The sequence below is a fragment of the Ascaphus truei genome, chromosome 9 (genome assembly GCF_040206685.1).
Source record: "Ascaphus truei isolate aAscTru1 chromosome 9, aAscTru1.hap1, whole genome shotgun sequence".
NCBI lineage: Eukaryota > Metazoa > Chordata > Amphibia > Anura > Ascaphidae > Ascaphus > Ascaphus truei.
Window position 1 is genome coordinate 68,257,799 of NC_134491.1, and position 12,732 is coordinate 68,270,530.

Below are 12,732 nucleotides of genomic sequence, written 5' to 3' on the forward strand. Positions count from 1 at the left end.
GTGTTTGCACCGGCATACCTTCCCTCTCCCTCTTGCCCACCTTTATTGGCTCTCTGATGAGGACAGGGTGGAATAAGGGTAACGAAACCACTTGGTTGACAAACACTTCCACATCCACATCCAGATAAGAAAATAAATGTGTGATTAATTTCCCAAGAAAGATCATGTAAATCTTTGCTTTTAGCTTGGTTACGGGTGTCTAAAGAAGCGTAGATTGGTAATTTTTCTAGCAAATGGTTTTTGCTGCACTACCAGGGGTTCTATTAGAAGGCATCACAACCTACAACAGACCTAGATTTCTTCAACGTAGTTCCTCCCCTGATAAGGTGGCCTGCAGTTACTTTGTAGCTTAAAGCTGCAATCTCCAAGAAACCTGTATGAGTTTATCTCATATAATGTTAATATTTTACCCCCTGAGCACGTCCTGCTCTATTAAAAAAAAATGTTTTTCTAGCGTTAAATCATGATTTTCCTAATCTCTGGCTTCCTGGGTTACCATTGTAACCTTTAAACTGCGATGGGTTCCGAGGAGAGGTTCATTTTAACTTCCCGAACACTTAATATTTCAAATGCCTATATCCAAAAATAAAAATAGCTTTGGGAAGGGCAAGAAAAACGTCGATCAGCAGGGACTGCTGCTTGTGCCCATGGGGTCTGGCGCCCAGGGTCCCTGTCGCGTAGTAACTACGTCATACACCACCTGCTGATTTTGTAGGGGAGATCGCTTCCTGTGGAGCCGTGAACACGGTCTGGCCTTCTGAGGAACGGAAGAGGACTCCCCCCTCTTGCGTTTCGTCATCAAGAGACGCAGCGATCACGTGATTGTTCCCTGGAAGCGGTCACGTGATCAAAGCGTTAATAGGCATCTCCAGGGTGGACGTGCAGAAGTAGAAAGGGAGAGATAAGATAGCTGGGATAATGCACAATCTCCGTGCATTGTTTTCTCTCGACGTAGTCCGAACTTAGCATTAAACAGTTTGAATATTTAGGCTAGTTTCTTGATTGTGGACTAATTGACGCATGTTAGCGTATGCCCGGGTGTCTTTCCCAGCACCACGAGGTATTGTAAATGCATGCAACATCTGTTTGGGCACATTAAATATGAACCACTGCAGGATACCGCACAGCACTGCTGTATTATTTAAAAGGCTGGCTTGGTTTGGATTTACATTCAGAGAACATCGTTAATAATAATAATTATATTGGGGGGGTTTGGTGGGAGGGGGTGGGGGGGTTTCATTGTGCAGAAATATAGCAAGATTATCCCAAATTACATTTAAGTCCCACAGCAGGGATTTTCTAACCTGTTCGCTTCAAACATCCTTAAAGAGAAGTGTGTCTGTGTGTCTGTGTGTGTGTCTGTCTGTGTGTCTGTCTGTGTGTCTCTGTGTCGGTCTGTCTGTTTCTGTGTGTCTGTGTGTGTGTCTGTCTGTGTGTCTGTCTGTGTGTCTCTGTGTCTGTCTGCCTGTCTCTGTGTGTCTGTCTGTCTCTGTGTGTCTGTCTGTCTGTCTCTGTGTGTCTGTCTCTGTGTGTCTGTCTGTCTCTGTGTGTCTGTCTGTCTGTCTCTGTGTGTCTGTCTGTCTGTCTGTCTCTGTGTGTCTGTCTGTCTCTGTGGGTCTGTCTGTCTCTGGGTCTGTCTGTCTCTGTGTGTCTGTCTGTCTGTCTCTGTGTGTCTGTCTGTCTGTCTGTCTGTCTATCTGTCTCTGTGTGTGTCTGTCTGTCTCTGTGTCTGTCTGTCTGTCTGTCTCTGTTTGTCTGTCTGTCTCTGTGTCTGTCTGTCTGTCTGTCTCTGTCTGCCTCTGTCTGTCTGTCTGTCTGTCTGTCTGTCTGTCTCTCTCTGTGTGTCTGTCTGTCTCTCTCTGTGTGTCTGTCTGTCTGTCTCTGTGTGTCTGTCTGTCTCTCTCTGTGTGTCTGTCTGTCTCTGTGTGTTTGTGTGTATGTGTGTCTTTTTTTTAAATTGCTGAATTGGAATTAAACATATTACAGACAAAACACCCCAGTGCTTTGCTGGCCTCTTTGGCTGTATGGAAGTTAATGTGATTTAGCTGTATTAATACCACCGTGCCGGCCAATCATTCTGAACAAGGCAAGATGCCAGTGAGTGACAGGCCCCTGAGTCTTGATAAATTAATACTGTGGCAGAATAGCTGGGTACCTGACTAAAAGCTGCCAGATGCAGTTGCCGTGACAACCCACGGATACCACAAAGCGGTAACATTGTGTCCTTAACTGATGTGACCTTGCAGCCAAGGGGTTAATAGGACAGCCTCTTGTTTAGCACACGTGAACTCGTGGCTGGGGCATGTTTCTGTAAATGATTTGATAAGGAAGAATGAGCAATAAACAATCCAAAAAATACCAAGAATAAATGTTCCAAACGTGTATAGTATACAATGTACCATTACAGTGAGATCATAGTACAAGACTGAAATGACCACAATAGTATATATACACGTGTATATAGAAAAATCTAATACATATATCAAAATGCAATATAACGGTTAAAGCTTTTTTGACTCTGGATAAAGGGCAGTTTTTGATCTGAAACGTCGCGTCTCATTCACCAGGATGTCAGCGTGTTATTCTTTCATTATTTGTGGTAAGGTTTTTTTTACCGTTGTATTGCATTTTGATACTATATGTATTAGATTTCTCTGTATATGCGTATGCAGGACCACAGACAGCTTTCCCGGGGCCCAGGACTAAAGTTTCCACGGGGGTCCCCCACCCACATGGCGGCCTTGTGATAACCTCCCCCGTGTTTTTTCTCACACTCCCCACCCCCACCCCTCTTGCTCTCTCATCCCTTCTTACACGCTCCCGTCACCCTTTCCTACCTACCTCCCTCTCTTACACCACCACCCCTATGTATTTCCCCCCCTCCCCACACTCAATAACCCCCCTCCCCAATATATACCCACACGCACAAACAATAACCCCCCTCCCCAATATATACCCACACGCACAAACAATAAGCCCCCCTCTCCAAATACAATCACACACCCAATAGGCCCCCCTCCCCAAATGCACACACAATAAGCCCACCTCCCCAAGTACACACACAAGCCCCCCCTCCCCAAATACACACACAATAAGCCCCCCTCCCCAAGTACACACACACAATAAATCCCCCACCCCAAATACAGACAACACACAAGCCCCCTCCCCAAATACACACACACACACACACACACTAAGCCCTCTCACAAAATACACACACTAAGCCCTCTCACAAAATACACACACAATAAGCCCCCCTCCACAAATACATACACACAATAAGCCCCCCTCCACAAATACATACACACAATAAGCCCCCCTCCCAAATACACACACACAATAAGCCCCCCATCCCAAATAAACACACACAATAAGTGTCCCACCCCAAACACCAGGGTTTCCACCACTCCGTGTTTGACCTGGAGTCTACGGGTTTTGGCCACGTACGTGGGGCCACGGGTTTACCTTTTATAACTCCGGGTGGCAGCGTTCGGTGACGACGTCTCCCGGCATCCTCTTTGTCCTCCCGGGATCTCTTCCTGAAGCTCCTGTCAGTATGGCTGCGTGGCGTCAAATGGCGCCAGGTTGCCATGACACAGGAACGCCATGTGACGACCGGTTTGGTGACGCATTACCGTGACAACGTGATGCCACGTAACATCATGTAGCGTCCCGCAGCCGCCAAAGGTAAGCGCAAAATGTAAAAATATTATCTCTGGTTAGCCTTCAGTGGAAGGGGCAACTGTGCTAAACACACACACACAATAAGCCCACCTCCCAAAACACACACACAAGAAGTGTCTCTCCCCCCCCCCCCCACTATAAAACACACCTGGGGGAGGCGGGCTGCACAGGAGAGCCCTGCAGGCCCGCAGAAGCCCTCAAAGGGGCTGGGGAAGTGAGAGATGGATGGTGAGAAGGGGAGGGCCCTTCAGTCCTGAAGGAGAGGAGTGAGGGACAGAAGGAGGCGGCAGCCAGAAAAGGGGGGGGCTCTTTAGTCCTGCAGAGAGGAAACTATAGGGGTACCGGCAGCGAGGCCGGGCCCGGGACAGTAGTCCCGACTGTGCCCCCCCCCCCCCCTCTGTTGGCAGCCCTGTGCGTATCTATACTATTGTGATCATTTGAGCCTTGTGCTACGATCTCACTGCAATGTTGTATTGGATTCAAAATACCCTTTGAACATTTATTTAGTGTCTTGGTATTTTTGAACTGTTGCTCATTCTTCCTTATGTATAGTTTTTAGGGTGGGAATTATAAATAACACATTGAGCAATAGTTAATTATTAATATATTTAATTCTAGATTTGTTCCTTTACATTACCTGTAGGGAACTCTGTGATGTTACATTTTATTTTCCTATAAACGTTTGATACCATTTTTAAATTAAGTCCCACATAGCAGGTTTTATTTCTTTATAAAATGTTACTACTCCCCCTGTTTATTAGCTGAGCGAGAGCACCTGCGTTTCCCTTTGCGGTCACACTTAGTTTTTTTTATTAACCTTCGAAATAAACCATCATTGGCCTTCACAGTGTGTGCTACATTTCTCCCATTGTTTACCAACTGGAGGAGTTAATGCAAGAACAATGGTTAAAACATACTGTATGGATATTACATGGAGTAGCAGTGGTAATGTTTAAAGTGGGTGTACTGTGTTCAAATCCCAGTGGCGGCTTCTTGTGATCTTGGTTAAGTCACTTGCCATCAAATTTAGATTGTAACCTCTTTGAGGCAGGGTCTTATTGACACATGCAGCATTGTGTATATTGTCTACACTATGTCATTTATGTAGGTATAGATGGATGCAAAGTGAAGGTGAAAGAAACGGCGCTAGCTCTATTAGTGTGCTCTTGTGTTATACAGTGAGTTAATAATAAAATCGAATGATTATAAAACTTTGTGACGTGATTCAATAACGTGCAAAACAATATAAATGAGTTCAAACCCCCTGCTCAAAACCCAGCTGGTGGGGACTGGTTTCACTAGTTCCACAGTGTCTTTCTTACACTGGGAAAAGTGGACACTGGGACTGAAACCTGGCCCACTCACTCGGAAGTTAGTTGTATTACCACTTGACCACAGAGACTGTAGAGAAACCTGGCATGTGAAACATGTCTCCCCTGCTTTCCCCTGACCCAGTGATCCCTCACAAGATCGGGCGTGTGATAGAGGGGAGCCCCGCTGACCGGTGCAGGATGCTGAAGGTGGGAGACCGAATCTCTGCTGTGAACGGCCAGTCTATCGTTGAGCTGTCTCACGATAACATTGTGCAGCTTATAAAGGACGCTGGGAACTTGGTCACCCTTACTGTCATTGCAGAAGAAGGTAAGAACTAGCATGCTGTTATTCACAGGTCCACTTTGGTGTTAAATCTATTCATTGCTGGCTTTTAGAGAATGCTTTCTGAAACAACACGAGGGTGAGGTTAATTGTGTGTGTGCACGTGTGTGTGCACTTGTGTGTATGTATGTGTGCTTGTGTATATGAAGGTGTGTGTATATGTGTAACGCTTGCGCTGCCCATGAGCAAGACAGGACCCCAGTACTGAGGTGGGGAAGTAGCAAACCACGCACCCACAGCAGCGGAAGCGTGCCTGGCAGGCAGATTGTCAAACGTAGCCGGGTCTGGGTTGGAGAGAGTGGGTTAGTTGGTACTTGCCAAGGTCTTGGAATGGGGAGGTCAGAATAGTCAAAGTCTGTTATCCGTGGTCTGGGGTTGGAGAGGTTAGAATTGTGGAAGTCCGTATAGCCGTGGTCTGGGGTTGGAGAGGTTAGAATCGTGGAGGTCCGCGTAGCCGTGGTCTGGGTTGGAGAAGTCCGCAGAGTTGAGGGTAAGCCGGGGTCAGTATCCAGAGCGGTTCCAAAGTCAAGCCGGGTCGGTACACGAAGAGTTAAACTGCAAGAGAACACAGGACAGGGAGCAAGGCACAACGGGCACAGGAGCTCAAGGCTTCAACAAGTTATGCTCAGCAATGACTTGGCGTGAGAGCAGGGTATAAGTAGGAGACAGGAACCAATTGCATGGAAGACGGAGCGGAGGCGCGGCCTCTGCGGAGGCTAGGATTGGCTGCAAGAGACAAGTGGGCTAAACGAATACTTGCCACGCAGCTGGGGAGCGATGCACGTCGTCACGTGTGCGCATCGCGCGTGAGAGAAGCACGGTGCGTCCGAGGGGGCGGAGCTAAGCTCCGTGGCACTCTAGAAGAGCTGCGTGTGCTCTGTAAGAGCGGGGCTGCGCGCACGCGCTGGTGCCAGAGTGGAGGTCTGGGAGATGACAGGTAAGGAGAGAACATGTCGCAAAGGACGTGTTCCCCGATTCCTTGCAATACGCTCGTGAATGTACATTGTAATCATATATACAGTATAGCCATCAGGTTATATACTAAGGCGCAAAACCTACTGTTTTTGAGTGCATTCTTAAAGCCCTCTATTTTTAACTTTTTTATAGGCCCATATCAACTGTGGTGCTAGCACCAGAAGACACGTTACAGCCTGCTGTATGAAGCCTACATTTTTAACCGACAGAATTTTCTTGTGATGAATTTAGGAATCAAAAAGTATTAATATTAGTAAGGGCAGTTTTTAACCCTGCATTAATGACTTCAGGGCACCTCTCGTAACTAAAGTGTTCTGGGTTTGGACTTGCATATATTGTATCAGTAAACAGCACAGCATGTTTATTTGCAAGGGGTTAACCTGCGTCTTTAATGTATGTTAGTTTTTTTAACCACCTCTTCCTTGTTGCTATTTATCTGTACAGTTTAGTCTCAAGTCAATGAAATAAAATATACTTCTGATTTAACCCAATACTGTTATTTATTCAAAACTGCAACTCTACAGTTTATTAGATGCATTATAATTCCTTTGCCAGATTGATGGCTTTGCCCATTTTCAAATAATAAATACCTTAATACAGCTAGCAGATGGATTAGCACAAGGGCACATTCTCAATCAGTGCAAATATTAGACTTGCAGTCATCTGTTCTATACAAAGAAATAGCAACGGCTCAATTTACCTGTTCGTAAATATTTAATGATACAAAGGCTTTTCATATTTATCAAAAGGCATCTGTTTTCAATAAAAGCGTTTGGGTTTTAGTGCCCTAATTTGTTTCAATCTAAAAAGTCGCTAATGGAATTTCAGTTCTGTAGAACATTTAGGGTTATTCCCGTGTTCCTCCCTTACTCTTATCGATTTACAGCGTGCACTGCTTAAAATGTATGCAACTGTGAATTTCATTTGTTTGAGATGTGACTAGTTACAATGTAGCGGTTATATCTCCCATGTATATATGTATATAGTTATACACACACTTATACGTGGATAGATGTTGTTATATAGACAGTATGTGCGATTGGTGTCCAGCAGGAAGACGAAGCATCGGTTCGTAAGTATGGTTGCAGTAACTGGAATGAACGTGGAGACCGATTGGTAGAATTTGCAGAATGTGAAACGTCTACTGTACATCATGAATTAATTCTTCAAGAAGAATCCAAATGGAAATGAACATGGAGTTGTACCAATGGAATCAAGAATTGACTGTATCCTAGCTAACCAGTAACACGCGATTGAAGACTGCACAGTCCAACAGTGTTGAAGAAGTGAGCACTGATATTGGTTAACTGCAAATTACATCTTAACGGGAAGATGGCAAGAAGAAATCTGATTAAATAGAAGTCAAAAACAATCAACATCCAGAAGCTCATAAATAACAGCAGAGAATTTCGATTAGAGCTGAAAAGTAACTTCAGCTGGCTCAAGATGCACGCGGATACTTTAACAAACCATTCTAAAAAACTTGGGAAGATTGTAGTGAAAGGAGAAGAAAAACCAGGAATAAGAACAGGAATAAGGAAAAATCACGGAACGAAGCAGTTATGCCAAAGCAGGAAACAACAAGAAAATAAGCAATTCCAAAACACAAGAACAAAAATGTAATATTTAGGAGCTATGCAAGTGTGAAGCTGAAGATGTAAGAAATGTGAAGAAGACTATCGCAGAAAACAAAAGTTGAAATAAAATGAAGCATCAATTTTATGATTGTGAAGAAGCAAATGATCACACTAACACAAGATGGTGGCTCAACGATAAAATTGGTATTCACCGTAACCACAGCAAAAAGAAAGAATGGGATCGGAAGCAAAGCCGTCCGTGACATCACACAGGAGCCAGATATATCGCAAGATAGGATGACCATTGGCTGAAGATGGTACTTCAAGGGATATCAGAAGATCAAGATGAGACAAAAGTCAGAAGGCTGCATGAAATCAAGAAGGAGGCCTTCATCCAGCATCGACAAGGGCTAAATATGGTGATTTTGTGTGTGTGTGTGTGTGTGTATATGTGTACATATTGTCCACATTCATATGCGCACACACAATGGCAGCACACTGAAAAAAAGGTGCATGTGGTGCACGGTAAAGGGTTAAATAGTGAGTCTGTGAGGATCCCTAGAGATAATACCGGCACAGCACGAGGGATTATCACACAAAAGTGGTTTATTGGGTCCAAAATGCACACATTTGCACATGTCGGGTATGTGTGGTCAATGACTCCAAATGACTCCTTTGTCACAGACTTGGGCTCTAAATGTAAACATGTCACTAATATAATTTGGTAGGAGCGCAGAATCAGTTTTTTCATTTTTCATATATGTAAGGCCAATTCTTTTACCAGCAGCATACTTCACAAAGGGAGGAGTGCAGGTAATATGTACAGTCTTCCACATATGTATGTATGTGTGCATATATATATCTAAGAACAAATATGAAGTAGCACCTACTGCCTATTAGACCATAATAACTCATAGTATATGTATGTATATATATGTGTGTGTGTGTATATACACATACATATATACATAAAAGAAAAATATATTTAGCGCCAAATAGATGTATTGATAATAAATGAATTAGATACTATATTCAATATTAATTCTAAGTGCAAGATGGATGTCTGGATGTAATTGATAATACAAATCTAATCAAAATAAGACAGACAATACAAACAACTTAAAACAGTGAGATAGACCAGTCCCTTAAATGCCCAATTGTAGATAACGTTTTTCTGTAGTAGGGTTTAGGCAGATTTCAGTGGGATGAACCACATCCCGGTAGGAATCTAAAAAGGGAGAAAGCGCATAGCCCCCAGGAAATTGCACATTTGCAGTTTTGATTCCCACAAGTGATCTTCTGGTAAAACGGGTTGTATACCATTGTATTTAACATGGTGATTCTGTTGATCTAGTCCATGTGTGCATTTTTGTATTTACATATATGTACTGTATTACCTATTTTTTTATCCTATTAATTTTTATTTAAGTAAGCTTGCATACATTTTTTTAATCTTATGTTGATTGTTGTAGTTATTATTATTTAGGATTTATGGTTAGTTCTATTCATTCATTGATTTCTTTTATAAGAGCTGCATTTAGTTCTTCATAATTATTGTAGCATGTGTGTTACGTGATTGTTTGGGTTGTTTAGCAACCCGTAGGTATAAATCACCCCTGGTGTGATCAGACACACTGTACACACTCCTTTGAATAAGTCGCCACAGAGTGACGAAACGCGTCAGGAAGAAGCAGCATCATTACGTCATCATTGCAGGACGGTTTGGATCGTGGCCGGATTGCGTCCTGCCGGAGGCTAAGTGTGTTAGTTGCTACTGCAGCAGCTCTTTACACTAGGATTCAATGACCGGTGTGCTTGTCGCCAATCCCCAGCTGATTCTGAAACATCTTGGAAGTGCAGCCGGAGTTCGTTTTCAGGATTTGCAACTAGTTGCAGATACAGTCTGGACTTCAACTGAGGACTTATCCAGTTGACGGTGACAAATATGTTCACTAATGCTTGATTTTATTCTCCCCTTGTGAGTGAGCTTATTTCCTACCTCCCTATTACTTTATTAAATGTGAAAACTATTTACGCTATGGGCTGTGCGCTGTCTCCCTTTTTTTCTTTATTTATACATGCATGCATACATACCTGTGTGTGTGTGTGTGTGTGTGTGTGTGTGTGTGTGTGTGTGTGTGTGTGTGTGTGTGTGTGTGTGTGTGTGTGTGTGTGTGTGTGTGTGTGTGTGTGTGTGTGTGTGTGTATATACAGTGCTTTCTTTCTTTGAAAAAAGGTGGGGATACTGAGCTCACGCATGTGCAGGGTGTTAATAGCTTACACAGTAGCCGTATAAAAAAAGTGAGGATACAGCTATATATATATATGTAGAGGTATCAGTACCGTGTTAGCCGAGCTTCAATAATCAAAAAATAAATAGATGATACCGTTCTGTGGCTAACTAAATGCTTTTATTTGTGCGAGCTTTCGAGATACACTGATCTCTTCTTCCGGCGAAAGTGAAATAGAACCAGAAGACGTTGAAGAAGTGAAATAGAACCAGAAGACGTTGAAGACTGTCTACCTAGTCTGGCAAATAACAATGGATGATGAGATCCTTTTAAATGAAATCAATAGGAGAATGGAGATGGGATGGAGCGAATTTGGAAGAAACAAGACAATGTTTCAAGGGAACCTTCCACTGTGCCTCAAGAGGAAAGATTTCAACCAGTGTACTCTGCCATGTTCACGTTTGGATGTGAAACGTAGACCTTTAATGTGAATATAATTTAGAAGCTTCAGACAATGGAAAGAAGTATGAAGAGATGAATTATGGGTATTACCCAAAGACATTGGAAACAGAAGGAATGGGTTTAAAACCAAATAAAAGTCTATGACATCACAAGGGTGAAGAAATTAAACTGTCAGTGGGCCAGACATATCACAAGACCTCATGATGAGAAGGTCCTTGAATAGGACCGAAACGTAGGTCTATGTAATAAAACCCCATTTTTCTTTATTCAGGGTTCCTGAGAGCGCCTGTCCTTTTCTTAAAATTGTATTTATTTATGTATATATTAGCTGTATACATCTCCATCTGTATGGGAATTTATAATATAATAGAAATGTCAGTCGGCCAGACATATCGCAAGAAGAAATTACCATTGTTGGATAAAGATGGTACTCGACTGGATTCCAAGGGAAATTCAAAGACCAACATGACGACAAAAGTTAGATGGGAGGATGAAATAAGAAATATTGTTGGAGCAACGTGGAGAAGAGGCTGCAACCGCAGTACCTGGAAGTTTATTGGGGAGGCTTCATTTAGCAGTGGATCGACAAGGAATGAAGAGGATATATGCAAGTAGGTGAGCGCCATTCAAATGAAGGCTAATAATTAATTTGTAGCTCACTTAAGTGAATCTTCCTTGATCTTCTCCTCAATGTCTAAGCCGGGAGAACAGAGTTTGTTGTTGCACTAGGAATAAGCTGCTCTTGGCTCCTAGATCTAACGGCAGCCAAGTCTCCATATAAAGAGCTTAGCGTTGCCTTTACTGAAAAGGAGAGCAGAGCATCGGCATACTCCAGCTAAACATTGTATTGCTTTTCAGGCTTCTTGCTCAGATTTCTGAGACCTGCAATTGTTATCTCGGCTCCCAGCTTGTGTGCAGCCACAACTGTGCAATCATGTAGTGGGGGAGCCCAAGACTGACATGGATGTTCTGGGTTTGTTTGCAATGTAGAGTTCTGGTTATTAAACCAGTTCTGTAGGAAATACAATGTATTAACCCTTACGCTGCCTGACAGGCTTTTGCCTTTAAACTGATGTACAATATCTTTTAGCATCCATAAACACAGTGAATGAGCTTCTATGCTCTTGCATTATCGAGCAATACTGGAGTAGTTATATGGAGGTAGAGGATACAATGGCTGATTCGTTAATGGAATGTATCTGTCTCAGTTTTTTGCAGTTGTGCATTAACAAAATCTGGAGCTTTTATCTTTACCTAGCTGCTCACATCTTTCAAATTGGTTAAGTTGCGGCTTTGCTATATAAAGAGATGCTGTTTGTAGGATTTAATGGTGTGCCCGCTTCCATTTATAGCTGCTGACCCCTGATGCTAGCATCTTATGCTCTTTAAACTCCACTGCACAGATTCACTACGACACTTTGCTATACATACAGATACCCTGATGCACACACAGTACACACGAATTACAGACAATTGCACTGACGTACACAATCTACCTCTAAACACAGACGCTGATATATATGATATACACCGATTGAGACATACACCGACGCACACATGTTTGTATACAGATATATGCTGCTAACATGCTGAGCCTGGGGCTCGTTCCCTGGTAAATATGCAAGTGAATTTATTCAGTGATCTAAATTTAATCATCATTAGTAATACAGAATCCACTGTTCATCACAGTTTTTTCATTGCTGTACTTATACTTTGACTCCTTTTATTTCAAGGTACTGTATTTATTACTCTCTGACAATCCAGCTTCCTTTTTATTTCTCTTTTCCAACCAAAAGTGATTTCATATGTAAAGCCACAGTCTATCTTGTTTGTTTTTTTACGTTTGTTTTAGGGGTGTAGGGTGTATTTTTTATTCTTATACAGTATTACCTGAACTGGTGTTTTTGCGATCCCCAGTGCTCAGACCTCTGGGACCACCTGACCCTCGCAGTCTTCTTCATCACAAAGTAGACCGTACTTGCCCAGTGGACACAATACACCAGCCCTGGTAACTTTTTCATAGTGACCCTGTGGCCATATTTGTAGTTTTTGTGTTCAACAGCAACACCAAACAAATTAGAAATATCTCATGAACTCCACTCTGGGGACCTTTTTGGAGGGTTGTGTGCTTTACTGCAACCATTTTA

At 42.8% G+C, this 12,732-nt stretch overlaps 1 protein-coding gene across 2 annotated transcripts in view; it reads left to right on the plus strand.

The window, feature by feature from the left end:
- The window catches only part of MAGI3 (membrane associated guanylate kinase, WW and PDZ domain containing 3), a 261,214-nt gene that overhangs the window by 225,530 nt on the left and 22,952 nt on the right, over positions 1–12,732 (plus strand). For both annotated transcript variants that reach the window (XM_075615295.1, XM_075615296.1), the window contains exon 16: positions 5,140–5,325. In XM_075615295.1, coding sequence (XP_075471410.1) covers positions 5,140–5,325 — 186 coding nt within the window. The remainder of the gene's footprint in view (positions 1–5,139; positions 5,326–12,732) is intronic.